Source organism: Halyomorpha halys, unplaced genomic scaffold, assembly GCF_000696795.3.
Source record: "Halyomorpha halys isolate HHAL.00 unplaced genomic scaffold, Hhal_1.1 Scaffold937.1, whole genome shotgun sequence".
NCBI classification, from domain to species: domain Eukaryota; kingdom Metazoa; phylum Arthropoda; class Insecta; order Hemiptera; family Pentatomidae; genus Halyomorpha; species Halyomorpha halys.
Genome location: NW_027109000.1, coordinates 213,239 through 228,534, shown reverse-complemented (window position 1 = coordinate 228,534; position 15,296 = coordinate 213,239). Strand labels below are relative to the sequence as shown.

At 30.0% G+C, this 15,296-nt stretch overlaps 1 protein-coding gene across 6 annotated transcripts in view; it reads left to right on the top strand.

Moving 5' to 3' along the window:
- LOC106687250 (uncharacterized protein MCAP_0864) overlaps nucleotides 1-15,296 on the top strand; it is a 58,951-nt gene that overhangs the window by 3,908 nt on the left and 39,747 nt on the right. For 5 of the 6 annotated variants that reach the window (XM_014431019.2, XM_014431022.2, XM_014431020.2 and 2 more), the window contains exons 5-11: nucleotides 2,857-2,899; nucleotides 5,683-5,826; nucleotides 6,360-6,528; nucleotides 11,070-11,264; nucleotides 11,729-11,794; nucleotides 13,941-14,060; nucleotides 14,927-14,973. In XM_014431019.2, the coding sequence (XP_014286505.1) occupies nucleotides 2,857-2,899; nucleotides 5,683-5,826; nucleotides 6,360-6,528; nucleotides 11,070-11,264; nucleotides 11,729-11,794; nucleotides 13,941-14,060; nucleotides 14,927-14,973 (784 nt within the window). Of the gene's footprint in view, nucleotides 1-2,856; nucleotides 2,900-3,168; nucleotides 3,456-5,682; nucleotides 5,827-6,359; nucleotides 6,529-11,069; nucleotides 11,265-11,728; nucleotides 11,795-13,940; nucleotides 14,061-14,926; nucleotides 14,974-15,296 lie in introns of those variants that run through there. The other variant, XM_014431024.2, reaches the window with a different exon arrangement.

The following is a 15,296-nucleotide window of genomic DNA, read 5'->3' as shown; positions in this document are numbered from 1 at the left end:
AATCGATGTTTACATGGAACATCGAGGCAGGTTTTTTTTGTCAATTCTGTGTTTCGACTTTAATATGAGTTCCAGATAATTAGTGGCCATCACCATGTCGCACTAGTATTTCTAAAGTGACATAAGTCTAAAACTTACATTTCTGGAAAAATGGAAAAAACTGTTAGTGAGCATAGGGAAAAACCAATTACATAACCAAGTTATTATTTCCAAAAATAGGCGGTAGGAAAATCTGATCCAAAATTGTTATTGTATATTGTAATGTCTATCCCAAGCCTTGAATACTCACTTTTTGAGTAGTAACAATTTTTATGTAATTAAAAATTACAAAGGACTGGATTATTTTGAATTGTGATACTTTTGATTATTAATTGTTAGAAATGAGACACTTTTGTATATGAAATGGTATGGGATTCCTTTGCAAACTTTGAGTTGTAACATTTTGAAAATTTCACACTTCTGTCTTTAAAAAAAAAAAAAAATGGTAATTAATCCTGAACAAATAGATTAGATTATGATTGACTAATTTAAAACAAAAAAACCAGTTTCAGCGAAAAACTGATGCAAAACAAATAGTTGAAAAACAATTTTTTTAATTTTTAAGTTTTTGATTAATTCAATATTCTGAATTTGAATTCGCTTTAAAAGTTTTCCCCTTCATTTGAGACAACTATTTTAATGTATTTTTATAGAAGTGAAACGTTGTCCAAGAAAATAGACACAAAATTTAACTAAAAAGATAAAAACTCTAATTAAATTGAAATTCATTTTAAGTCCATAGATTTTTCCTATAGTAAATAAGTCAGGCAAATGAAACAACAGTATATTGCATTATAAAAAAAATTATATTTAATACTTATTGTAAGAGGAATGAACATTAAATTTAATTAACATTAATTGAGAAAAATTTTGAAATAAGAGTTGTAGTAGGATTGTGGTATTATGTTTTTATTGTCATTTCTTATTATCAAGTTCTAGTATATCTTTCTTTTTATTTTCCGCTAATGGTATTTTCGCTTCATAAGCCTGAACCAACTGGAAAGGTTGAGGTTCTTGAAATGTCCCTGAATGTTTCCTTTTCCTTAAATTGCGTACATTGACCCTCTTATAAGTTAGGACTTATAACTTTACTATTGGGACTTCAGTAACTAATGAACTGTATATTGATCCAGTCCTGTCACTGTCCTCTCTTTCTTCCCAGTTTAAGTTTAAATTTGTTCTTATTTAAAAAAACAAACAATATATTTAAAGTAAGATATCGCTACTTTCAATATTTAAAGGAAGCACATGTTTTACTGCACAGTTGATTTTACTGTTATTTTAATTAGACTATTTTCAAAGTTTTTTTTTAAAATCAACACTAAATAAATTTCACATTTTTTACTAATCCTAACAGTTGCACCTAATTTTAAATATAATTAATTTTGACCATCACTAAATTCCAACAAACACAAAGTTAAATTAAAGCTCATCAATAGTCCAAATATCCAAATGCTGTATTAATGTTTTAGGCGAGCCGACTAATTAACAAAAATCTATATTCAAGTCAAAACGCAGATAAGGTCTGGTTTCGGACTGTAATGTCTGTTAGCACACTCTAAATGTCAATTAATAGTACCAAAATGAACGCAGACAAGGCTGGTTACACATGGTCAATTATCTGGAACTCATTTTAAAGTCGAAACACAGAAGTGGTCTGGTTCCGAACTGTAATGACGGTTAACTCACTAAAAATGTCCAAACTATTAAATTATAAACGAAGACAGGGCTGCTTAAATGCTACCATGGCCATTAATTAGCCGGAACTGCTATAAAAAACTAAGATTGTCGGTCCGTTCTCAGGCTTAGCAACAGTAATTAACTCTTAGCAACTGTCCCTATTATTCATTATAACATACAAATATAATCACATATTTTTTCTACTCAAACAACCAAATTCAATTAAAGTAATATTGATAAAAATTAACGTTATTAAATTAAACACTAATACTAACTAAATATTATTTACAAATTATTTACAAGGTAATAATAAAATATGGCATTGACATATAAGTTCAAGGGAAAAAAGTTCAATTTTATTATAAATATACATTTTTTTGTTGTTATTCTGAGGAGAATGGCAGAAAATAACTTTTATAATTTTTGAACATTTCTTTTTGGTTAAATTTTGAAACAAAGATTTTTATTTTTTTAAAGTTTGATTGTGTGAGTGTAAAGAAAAAAAGAATTTAATCCAATGTATTTTTCCATTTTCGAATCCATCCAATGGTTCCTATTGGAAATCAAAAATTTTAGTTGAAGTGATTATATGGTGAAATGGTATCAAAGTGATGCCATGGAGCTCTTGCCTAAGTTTACCTAGACCAAGACCGTTTTTGTTCAGTATTTGTATTTATTTTTGTATGTACTGTTTCTAGCAAGTAATTTGGTCAAGATCATGGTCAGCAAAGCCTTTTTTTCTTTTTATATTTGAAACAAAAATTTTATGATATAAGAAATCTTGGTATTCAATGAAATATTGAGTATGATGTGTTCAACAAAGTAATGAAGTGCATATATGAATTTTTTGTTTCTGATTAGTTATAACATATTTTCAACCGATGGGTTTTTGGTTGTTATTTTTAGAATTTTTTATGTAAAAAAAAAATTACTTGAAGATACCTGATTTAATTATTTTTATACAGTTTGTTATCTGAATAACAATTTTTTTAGAAACACTGCATTTTATTTATTATTCTCATAAGTTTGATGATGTCTGTTTGAAATACTCAATGTTTGTGTCATTAACTGTTTTCATAAATAAAAAAAAAATAGTATAACTATCAAAATAATTAATTTTTCTACCTGTGTTTCTAGGTTTCACTTCAGATTCATTAGAAAATCAAGTTTCACCCTATCGGTAAGTAGCTGTTTTATTTGCAATTTATTTATTGGAAAAATTGTCTTAAAATTATACAAATGTTTTCATGAATCAGCATACCTTTTAAGATAAGTAATAATGAATGTACAATTTTTAAGTATTAAAATTTCTATGGGAATAATGTTAGGTTTTGATTCAATTTTAGTATTTTATTGAAACTTGAAATTAGATATGGAATTCTCAAAACATATGAATAACAATGCATTTATAATATTCTAGTTGTAAATATTAGCATGCTTAAGAAAATGTTAGTACTGAATTGAAGTTTTTTTAAAAAAGTTTTTTTGTGTTTTACTAAAACATAAAGGAAAAATCTCCTTTAGAATTCAAAAAATTTAACTATTATGTGTATAACTATTATCCATCTCTTAATAAATTATTGGAATCTCTGTCGACTTTACACTTTAGAGAAGAAAGAATTCATGAACACCAGCTGTCAATTCCTTCTGAATTGTTGCATTGTCAAGGTCAAAGAAAAAAAAGCCATTGGTGTGGAGAAATGAAATCCCAAGATCATAACTGTGTTTAGAATGAGGTATTAAACAAGTTTGATCAACTTATGTAATTTTTTTCTCAAGTTTGAATGTTATGGTTACTTACATTAGTTCATTATGTATAAAGGTTACTCGTCCCACTTGGTTAACTGTTAGTTTCAGTCCTTACAGGTGCTAGAAGCTTCTTGTGACTTTTTGGTGTGCCGTCTATAGTTGGCATAAAGTGTGGCAATAAGGATATTACCCAAGCCATTTTGTGAAAAATATACAGGGAATGAGTGTAGTACCTATTTTTATGTTACATAATGCAATTTAAGAAAATACTTAGGAGATTCAGTTGTTAAATACTTGTTATATTTATTTTTGTTCTATTTATGATTTTTAATGGTAAAGATAACTTTGGTTAACTGAATAACTTTGGTTACACTCCTACTCCCTGGACTATGGAGACCTCAGAGGAAACAATTGGTGTCCAAATAACTTGAATATGTGAAAAATTAAATTCAAAGTTTGATGATTCCTAGTAGTATCCCAGACCTGAAAAAGATTCTTTCCATTAAGATTTAAAATATTTTTTTTTTATTTAGCCCTAAACTCTTGCCGTTTTCTACACTACCTTTAATTGTTTTCTCGAATACATGATGAAATATTAAGTTCATGTTTAAATATATATATTTTACTTGACAAAAATAAGTTCAGAAAAAACTTCAGCTGAAAGGTTCCAATTTTAACTACTTTAATTTGTGTTCAGTATTTATCAGTCCAATTTTATTTTAAAAACTTAAACTAAAATGTAGAAATAAGAAAATGGTAACACTCATAACAAATATGTTCCACTAACAAAAATGTATGTACAATAACAAAACAAGAAAACTCATGATTTCTATGGAGATTTGTTAACTACAATGCCATGAATAGCCAGTTGTTAAAAAAAAAATAAAGTTGAATTTTTGATCTGGGGGTCCCTGTTTAGAAGTCTAATCAATTATTTAAAAAAATAAATAACGTTTAAACATGTTTAGGTGATGAATAATATGTAAATCACTTAAAACATTAGATATCATTTTTTTTTTTCTCATTTCAATTATATCTGCTGCTGCTTAATTTCCAGCCTTAGCTACCTGAATATTTAGGCCACCTTGTTCATGAACCAATGAATATAGTCAATATGCTGTTTGCAGGATGTGATTATTCATAACAGAATGTGGTCTGGTTCTATATATGGTTAGTAATGGATCTCACTCCTACCTACAGTGACTGTGATTTTCTCCATTTGCTTCCAGCTAATAATAATGTTTTAGTTATACTTCCTGCTGGCTATTTTTCATTATGTTTCTTAAGAGTCACAGAATGTCTTCTGATATGTAAGCTGTTTGCTCTCAGCAGACAGCCTTCTTCAGACTGCTCAAGTTAGCTAATGAGTGCTGATGATTCGTTCTACTTCCATGAGGTTAATGTTGAAACATGTTTTGCATTTTAATTTCAAGTTGATTTAGGGGATAGGAAACTCCAGCCTCAAAATGCTGGCTTATTATTCAACATTCATTGAATACTGTGAAAAGTAATAAGACCTTTTAGAAGCTCCTAGGTATGATCTCCTCAGAGCAAGCGTTATTGCATTTTTTGTTCACTTTTTCCCATAAACAAAGGTGAATCGATAATAATTGATTATTTCTTATACATCAATTTTTTAAATTGTCTTAGAAGTCATGGGACAGTTTTTTCATTCAATTACAAAAAGGAAGGTTTTCATTTAACATGCAAATTGTTAGAAATTAGCTCTTTTTCAACATACTTAGTCACCCAAGTTGCAAAGTAGTTCCAATGCCAATAACTATAGCACCCTTCACCTGTGATAGCATAAAAATATGATCTCATTTGAAGTGCCACAGAGATCATTTATATAAATGTTAAAGTTTTAAAGGCTTTTGGTCCATCATCTGATGAATTAAATAGTACCCTTTTTTCAGAATTGTCAGTGATGATCTTGAGGTAGGTAGGCTCTGCCTGACTTGGTAGAACATACATGATTCTGCATTTGAATGAATTTTTCATATCTCTTTTATGTTTTCTCATTTTTTCAGAACTATTTTGATATTGTTTTATGCATCTTAGATCACTATCAAAATACAGTTATCATCAAAACTCAGTTACTATCAAATGTTTTCAATGTAAATGCTCTCTATCTTTGTTTATTTCTTGTTATAAGCTTCTAATACCTTCACTAATACTATGATTTAAAGTTGGTCATTCTTAAATTATTTTCAGTGAGGAATTAAAATCTTTTAAATCTGCCTCCAAAGCTCATAATTCATCTTTGGAAAATAGCTTGGTTAAAGCAGAACAAAAGATATTTGCTCTCGAAGAAGAGATGAGAACACTAAAACTTCACTCAAGGAAAGATACCGAAAGGTGAGACATGTTCAAAAAATCCAAGGATGTTTTTGCACCAGCTCTTGAGCTCGGTTAGTTACTTAAATTTTTTTTTGTTATGTTTTATTTTAGTTCATATTAGTTTAGTATTTAATTTTACTTGCAATTAAAATATTTCTGATTTTAAGTAATTCAACCGATGCTTTTTAGCATTTCATGAGTCACTTTTATAATATGAGATAATTTTTTATTCTGTTCATTTAACAACTAAAGTAAAAGTTTGAAACCTTATAATCCAAAAAGTTTTGATTTGAAGTCATTTTATTATTGTGTAAATATATTTGTTATATAAACTACAATTAATCAATATGTCCATTTTTTTACTTAATAGTATATTGAATAGTACATACTATTTAAAGAAAACAAAATCAGTATGATGTAGTCTCCTGAGAAGTTGGGATTTGATAGATTGGTGGTTTCACACTTTTAACCAAGATATGAGACATTCATAATCCTTTATTAAGCCATTGTATATAAATATACTTGGATTTATAAACATATTAATTTTTCAGGTTCAAGGAAGAAATTAATCAGTTAAAACATTTTGAAAAATTATATGCTGGGAGTGTGAACAAAGTAGAAAAATATGCTGAAACATTAAATAACATAACTAAAGAATACAACAGATTAAAAAATTCTAAAGAAGATCTGTTTAAAGAATATACTAATTTGGAAATTGATGTAATATATTTATGCAATAATTTCTATGTTGCATTTTACCCATATACATATAAATAGCCTAACTAACACGTTTTTTCATGATAAGTTATTTGTTTTAAATTTAGAATTGACTTTTTTTTTTATTAAATATTCCTTGTAGACCAAAATTATTCATACTATAAGATGATGGTTGGAGGTGCGGTCAAATGAAACACAAATAAGATGGAGTAGCTTCGGCTAGAGTTTCTAGCCTTCATCAGGGCTAAGAACAGAACAAGATAACAACCAATAAGTATAGAAAATATAAACAGAATGACATAAACTGAATAATTTCACAGAATAGAATTAATAAAATGAAGTGATAAGAGAATTGGAAAATAAAATTTATACATAGATAATTGAAAAAGTAGGTAAAATAATATAATTAAGGAAATAAAATGAAAATGAAGTTATATAATGTAAAGAAGTATAAATATATTAGTTATAAGTAATTTAAAAATTGAAATATGGAAAGAAAAAGAAAATTGTGAGAAAGACAATATAAAAATATTTAATATATGTATAAATAGTTGACCATAAAAATTGGTATATAGGAAGATGGTCAGGGTTGCGGTCACAAGTGAAACGAAAATAGTTTACAACTATTTTATTTTCCAACGTTTCGCCCCACTTTGTAGGGCTTCATCAGGGCTGTCCAAATAAATAAGTTGAACAGCTTTCTTTGCCATCTTCCTATATAAAAATATTTAAACATTATTATGTCATTACCATATTATTATGTTTACATATTTTTATATTATCTTTCTCACAATTTTCTTTTTCTTTCCATATTTCAATTTTAAAATTATTAATAACTAATTCATTCATACTTCTTTACATTATATAACTTCATTTTCATTTTATTTCCTTAATTATGTTATTTTACCTACTTTTTCAATTATCTATGTATAAATTTTATTTTCCAATTCTCTAATCACTTCTTTTTATTAATTCTATTCTGTAAAATTATTCAGTTTATGTCATTCTGTTTATAGTTTCTATACTTATTGGTTGTTATGTTGTTCTGTTCTTAGCCCTGATGAAGGCTAGAAACTCTAGCTGAAATGTTGGCACAATTAAATAAGCTACTCCATCTTATTTGTGTTTCATTTGACCGCACCCCCAGCCATCATTTTATATTATGTCATCCACGGTCAACTATCTCTCATAATTACAAAATTATTCATGATGTCTTTTATTATTACACTATTATGCTTTTTATATTACAGGCTGAGCTTAAAACTGTACTAATAATATACCAGTATATTACCCTCATTTATTTATTTTTTATGAGAGAATGGAACTAGTGTGTAAAGTTTTGACTTACTAGTGTCAATAAATAAAACCTTTCGTGGGCTTTATTACTCCAGGTGTCTGGCAATTGTTGGCACTTGCCAGTATCAAGGCAAGTGAATTAAGGCATCATCTGAACTACCTTGTTTATGGAGTGATATTGGCGGCTTGAATCCGGCATGATTATGTTGACTTATATTTTGCAGAGGACCCATGAAATGAAAACTCTACCTACACATTCTGATAGAATAGGTCGATCACCTGAAGAATTTCCTCCCCTTATATAATAAATGGTGAGGTAGTAAAAAAAAAAGACACTTGGCAATGGTTGCACTTCTCTGTACAGTACTGAAATCATCTATATGGCCGGGGCCCATGGGTGAGAAAATAAAGTGTCAGCCAGGGTTGTTCTAATATATCCTTAATCATTCTGGGAGGCGGGGAATACCTCTTTAGATGGCTGGTGACTGATGAGGTAAACAATCCAAATGTCCGGATAGAGGAATCTTAGTAGTCAGTGGGCCAATAAGCATTCCCCTTAAATCAATCAGGAAACCTCGACAAATATGCACAACATGACTTTCCCAATAAAAATGGCCAAGGTACAATCATGTTTATCCTAAATTAGTATTTTGGAACTATATAAGGCAGAAGTTCTTTGAACACCCTTGTAGATATTGAAAAATAGACAGACTTTGCATAAATCCAAGAACTTCACTGATTAGGTGAAGGAAGGCACTGTGAAAATAAAATTGTGTACCTGTATTACATGGTGACCACCAGACTTAATACACCTGAATATCAGGAAATTTATGAGAAAAAAAACCAAAAGTTTGGAATTTTTAAATGCTAAGGGATGCAAGCTTTGTCATGATTCTGGATCATTATTTGTATGTATGTTAAATGTCTTATGATAAGTTAATTGTTTTTTCATGATAAACAATAATCAATATTGTAAATGAGCTCATGAAGTAATTATCTGGTTCTTTATTGCCCTTTAATATTTTAGTTGTTTGAATATTTATTGAATATATCATGTCTTATTATACTTACTTCAATGACTTGGAAAATCTCCGAAAGTCTGGGAATTCCATAAAAAGATTTTTAAATGCTAGGTTTTCTAATCACAGTCTCATATAGTCAGGAGTTTTGTCTTTCTAGTTAGAAACTTACTTGAAAAATGGAGATGTAGACTGAAGAAACATCATGTGGGTTTTGATGCCCAACATCTTATTTTAGTATTAAGGTAATATTAAATGTTAGAAAGGCATTTCAGAAAGACAAACTTATTGGCTTTCCCAAACTTGTTGGAACCTACCTCATCTCTCCGTTCAGCCTTTTGATCAGTCTCGATATTTCATTTTAGACTTGATTTTGATAATGATTTATAAGCTTGGGTTTATGTTACTCATACAAAAGAAATATTTAACTATTCAACAGACTGATTGAACTTAAGACATTGATATTGATTATATTCTAGTTATTGTATCTTCTATATTATTATATATAAAAAATTTTCGTTTGTAAACCTTAGCAATGAAAACTACTGAACCAATCTTTGCCAAATTTTAACTGAAACATCATCATGGACCTCGGAAGGTTTAATGATAAAACTTTTTAGGGTTATATACAGATAAAGTGTTTATTTGTTTGTATAGTGTAACTTCTATAATTGAAATCCAAGGGACCTTGAATTTTTTATCAATCAAAGAGGCGTTTCATTTATCCAGTGTTCCTGAAAGCCATATTTGAAATGAAGTTTTCTTATTTATGGAAGGTTCTGCTAAGAGAGGTCAAAATGTACTGTTTTTCATTTATAGAGATGAAAATGTTTAAAAAACATGCCTATTTTATTTTTTATATGTACCTACTCGTATTTATGAAAACAATACAAAACTCATGGCTTGAAAAAATCAATTATATTCGTTTGTATTTGAATGCTACTTGCTTTAAGATAGCTATGTTTCTCAATGGTATACATTTGATCGAATTAGCCCAGAATAATGCATATATAACATCACAAAATATTTCTAATGCTTTTTCTGCATCATGCTGTGTACTCTTTCTAAAGTCTTTTTACATCTCTTCTATTTCCAAAGAGGAAAAGGAGCATACAGAAACAATGTCATCATCAGTGAGCACTTCTGATACTAGTAATTCATTATTCATACACACAAAATCCTCAAAATTCGACTGCTGGTCATTTTCCTTGCTAATACCAGTTGTAATAATCTAGTCACATTCTTTTATTTATCAATGGCTGTTGATGAATTATGCTTTAGTTTCGACATTATGTACTCTTTTATTTACTTGTTTACTGTACAAAACCTAAATAGTACTGAAAAACAAAGCATGTCGAAATATTTGTAAGCAAATGTGTTGAAACTTGTCCAACCCCAATAAATTGTCTTACTTCTATAGGCTGTTGAGCCATAAAGTCCCAATTATAGGGTAGACTTCGAAAAAATCAAATCTCAATGAGACCTCCTTTTAATTAGCAGTAATAGAAGTTTCTTACATATCCAGAGGCCACTTGACCAGGTTACACTGTACATGGTAATTTCAGGAACTACCTGTCCGCTTTTAAAATTCTTTTTGCTTCTAATTGACCGTTTATTGAGGTAGGCTTTAGCATCTCATTCAACCTATAATTATGGAGAAGTTACCTTACACATTAACGAGTCTAGTAAATAATAATTAATACAACTTCATACATGTAGTTCTGCATTAACTATATTATGTTAATTGGTCAAAATTCCTTTTCAGTTCAAGATTCTGGCTTTATAGGCTGCTTTAAGTCCTATATCGAATGAGCTTGACTATACAGCCTAGGAAAAAACTGGAATTCATAAAAATAAAATCATTTTGATTCCATTGGGGACACAACTTGATATATAACTTATTCTGAAGTCCTATAAATTTATTTTTTCTCTTGCAATACTTTTCTGAAATAACTGAGACTGACCATCAAAAATTTTTGTTCGAAATTCTTGAATTTATTTATGAGAGTGCTGGAGGACACAAGTAAATACTTGTTATTTTTACTTTATTTAATGTTCAGAAATCCATTAGATAAATAAAAATTTTAGTGAAAGTAAGATAATTATTCAAAATACGCTATATCTTGAGGAATTTATGAATTTAGACTTTATTGCTTACACCTAACCTGTCCTCCACCATAATTTTGGTCAACACATTCATAATATCTTATATACTGTTTTCATTTGTAGTACCAGAGATTGCAGAATGAAATTGGTGCTAAAAATATTTCCCTTAAAGCTCTTGAAACTTGGAAACGAGTTCAAACTGAAGAATTAGTAGCATTAAATGATTCAAAAACCATGTTAGAAAGTGAAGTTTTCAAGCTGAAGATTGAAGTCAAGGGTCATTCTGAAAATGAAGAATCATTATTGCTGAGAATAGGGGTGATTTTTGTTTACATATTTTTATTTAATAGTGTAGCAAATGATAGATTATTTAATTGTACTTTAATATTAATTGGTTACATCTACAGTTTTACAAATAGAAAAAAATATATAGTTTTTACTCAAAAGTTCATTTTTAGACCAATATGACTTCTCCATGTTTTATAATCATCCTCTTAAAAAAAAAAGATGATTTTCCTTAATGTTAGTGTTTGTATTGCTTTTTCATTCTTTTTTTCATGAAATGTGTATTAACTATTAGCATTATTTTCATTGAAAGTGAATATCTGGTGTTTTTTAAGGTGTTATTTATATAATAAAGTTTTTTTTTAATTATGTTTCCATGAGATATATAAATATGAATGTGTAACGTATATATTATTGTAAGGAAAAATTAGAATTTTCTATTGAATTGCTGATATTTTTTAAAAGAAAGACTAAATTGTATTTCTTATTGTTATTAGGAGTTACAATCTGAAAAACAAAAGCTTCAAACTGAACTAAACGAAGTAATGAACTTTGAAAAACTGGTAAGTGAAATTTTTAATATGTTTTGCAAAATGATATTTTATTACTTTGCTGTTCATCTTTAATTATATAATTTTGAATTACTTTAGCTGGTTAACAACTTATATACAACAACAACAATGTCTAATATTCAGTTTTATCTACACCAATTTTATTTTTTTATTTTTTTACTATGCCAAAGGAGGCATTTCTGCCATTTTGTTTCGTACAGCCCAGTATAGTTTAGCTCTGCCGATATAACTCCTGTCCTTAATCAAATCCGCTATTGCCGCACATGCAAATATGTGATCGCCAGTCATCTCACCAACTCCACACAGAACGCAGTCTGAAGATTCAGTCACTCCTATTCTCTTCAGGTGGTGCCGCAAATAGTCATGCCCAGTAGCCAACCTGAACCATGCCACTGAAACCGCTCTTGGTTAAGTGAATGGAGGGCGCCTCTTAGGATCTAGCAATGCCGCCCAGTTCTTGCCCCCACATTCTCCTCTACTCCTTTCCTCTGCTCTTACAGTGATGGCGTTTCAGGCCATTTCTTTCGCCATGTCCATGGTGATAAGAAGAAGCAGCTGTGGTTGGCTAGCCCCTAACCGTGCAAGTCTATCCGCCTCCTCATTCCCAGGTATACCGCAATGGGCTGGAATCCACTGCATTACCAATACTTAAAGTATTTCTCTTTTACATTGTATGGATTTCCAGCATGCGAGAATTCTAGCGTTAGTTGAGAGATGTTCAGACGCTATTGCCAGCAGTGCTGCCCTAGAATCCGACAGCAGAACTATCTTCTCTGCGCAGGCGTGAGTAATCTTTTCCAAAGCTAAAGCAATTGCAGCTACCTCTCTATCAAAATTGGTAGCGTTTGCTCCAGCAGGTGCTGACAGTTGGAACAGGCTACTATAGACACCTGCACCCGCATTTTTATTTGCCCCTGTAGCTGACCCGTCGGTGTATATATGGATCCATTCTGGCTCAGGGTAGCGCTCGGCTATAGTGGCCAATGCCACAGTCCTTAGTTCTTCCACTGGGGTCATGGATTGTTGATGGGCATTATTAGATCCAGCACTATAGCATACGAATACGTTCAAATGCTTTGTTTAGTCAAGTCAGGTATAGGCTCTCTTATCTCAAAGTTCAGGCCTAGGCTTCTGATAATGGATTTCGTTACCTCAATAAATGTTAGCTGCGTTTTTAGTCGCCTAGTATTACCAAGAATGCTGGCCCAGTAATCACTACCATTCCTAAGCACGAGCTCGTAAGGATGACAGCATTTATTTTTCGCTTATCTTTTAGGGACTCGATCTCTGCCTGCAATTGCATGGCTAGAATGGGTGTCGATTTAGCCGCACCGGTAATAATCCTCAATGCCTTATTTTGTACTATATCAAGACGTCCCAGCATTGAATCGGTAGCTGTAACCATAATACCAGAGCCATATTCCAGGACTGGTCTTATATATGACCTATATGCATGTCTTAAAACCTCAGCAGTTGCTCCCCATTTTATGGCTGTGATTCGTTTCATAAGTCGCAGTCTTGATTCTCCTTTATCTGCAGCATGCTTACATTGCTTAGCCCAGGTTAACTTATCATCCAGGATCAGTCCCAGATATTTCGCTTCATGAGTCCTGCTAATAGCCTGATTATCAAGAGTCACACACCAATTTTATTGAAAATGATAAATCCATTGATTTATTTTTTAAAAATAAAATAAAATCTTTATAGTTTATGGAAATTAAAAATAATTAAATCATTAAAATGCATGTATTTTACCAATCATTGTCCTAAATTTTTTCTGATAACATTTCATTGTTGAGATCTTAAGCAGCATTTGCATGCAGTACTGTATTTTTATATTATTACTTCGAATAGTATGTGCATTGGGAAATTCTGCATTGGTAACCATAATTTTTCTGATGCTGGATTTAGTCAGTTAATTGCCAGCTACCAAAATAAACTTGAAAAAAAATAATTATTACATATCTACTCTATCTATCTAGTATCTACTCCCTGAAAATAGTATTGATCTTTGAATAAAATTAAGAAGGTATATCTAAATGATTATTGTATATATCTTTTTGATCACATTGTATTTGCTTTTATGCTTGATAGTTATTTGTTACTATTTGTTATTCTGATTATGTACTTATTTTAGAAAATGGCGGCATCATCTCCGTTCGGAAAATCTGTTGTTTATGAAGATATTTATATGGATAGAAGTGAAGAAAACAGAGAATCTGGAATTTCAGTGAGATCGGAGCTAATGGATTCTTTGGTTTGTTACTGATAGTTTTGTTTCTAAAACTTAGAAAATTAAAATTTAATATACTTATTAAATCAAATTGGAAAACTGATAATCTCATTCTGGGGGCAGCAATCGTTTTGGGATGGGATGATAGTGATGGTTTTGAATATTAGAACATTGAATCAAAAATTTGTTTGGCAGTTTGATAGTGGTGATAGTACTTGTAAATGCTATGGTAAACCTTTAAAGATGCTTATACATATATAAAGATACCTAAGTGTCCATGTAGTCTTTTTGTTTGCACTCAATTTAGTAGCTTTATTTTTCATTTTAATTGATTTTCTAATGGCATAATGTGGTTTAAAAAATTAACTTTTTTTCAAGTGATATAACTTTGAATTCGCTTAGATATAAAATGGTTCCTGGTATAAACTATTTAATGACTTGTCTCCAAAACAACTTAAAAATGGGGTGATGTAAAACAGAGAATGTATTTCTCAATTAAACTGGAACCTCCAGTACCTTATCCTAAGGGCATGTTCTTCAGTATTCTCAATTCTATTCTTTAGTTAATTATGCATCCCAATTGATCACTATTTTCCAGATAACCCAAAATCTTTAATTTTTTATATTATAAGTTGGTAGTATATATCATTATAATAATTAAACACTATTGCCTAATACATGCTCATTTGCTGTAACAGCTTGAAATTCAAGATTTTTCAGGTGATTCATTTGAAGTTTTAAATAATGTGTTACTTTTAGACAAGCAATGATAGAAAAAAAAGAAGAATAGTCACATAATTTCATTGTCCCTATGGTATTAGTTGTCATGATTTTCCTGTTATAACCTTGCTGCAACCAAGCTATATTTTCCATTATTTACATTTTTACAGGGGTTTACGTCATGTATTAATGAAACGTTTAATCTACCTTATTTGAGGTAAGTTACTTCAATTCAGTAATTTATTAAATTTATTTATGATATAAATATTATTCTTTTTATAAAAAATAATTATGATAATAAATTAAACAAATAATGAGGTTTTTGTGCTATTTTATTTTATATTTCAATAAATTTCTAGATCGATAGGAACTATTATCACTAACAATACTTCACCAATGAACATAAAAAGTTTTTGAGAAAACAACTTACCTCGTCACATACAGGCATTATTAACAGAAAAACGCCGGGCAAGAGCGAGGTGGCACAGAACAAGATATCCCTCGGACAAAACTCATTACAATAAATTGACTAACAGGCTA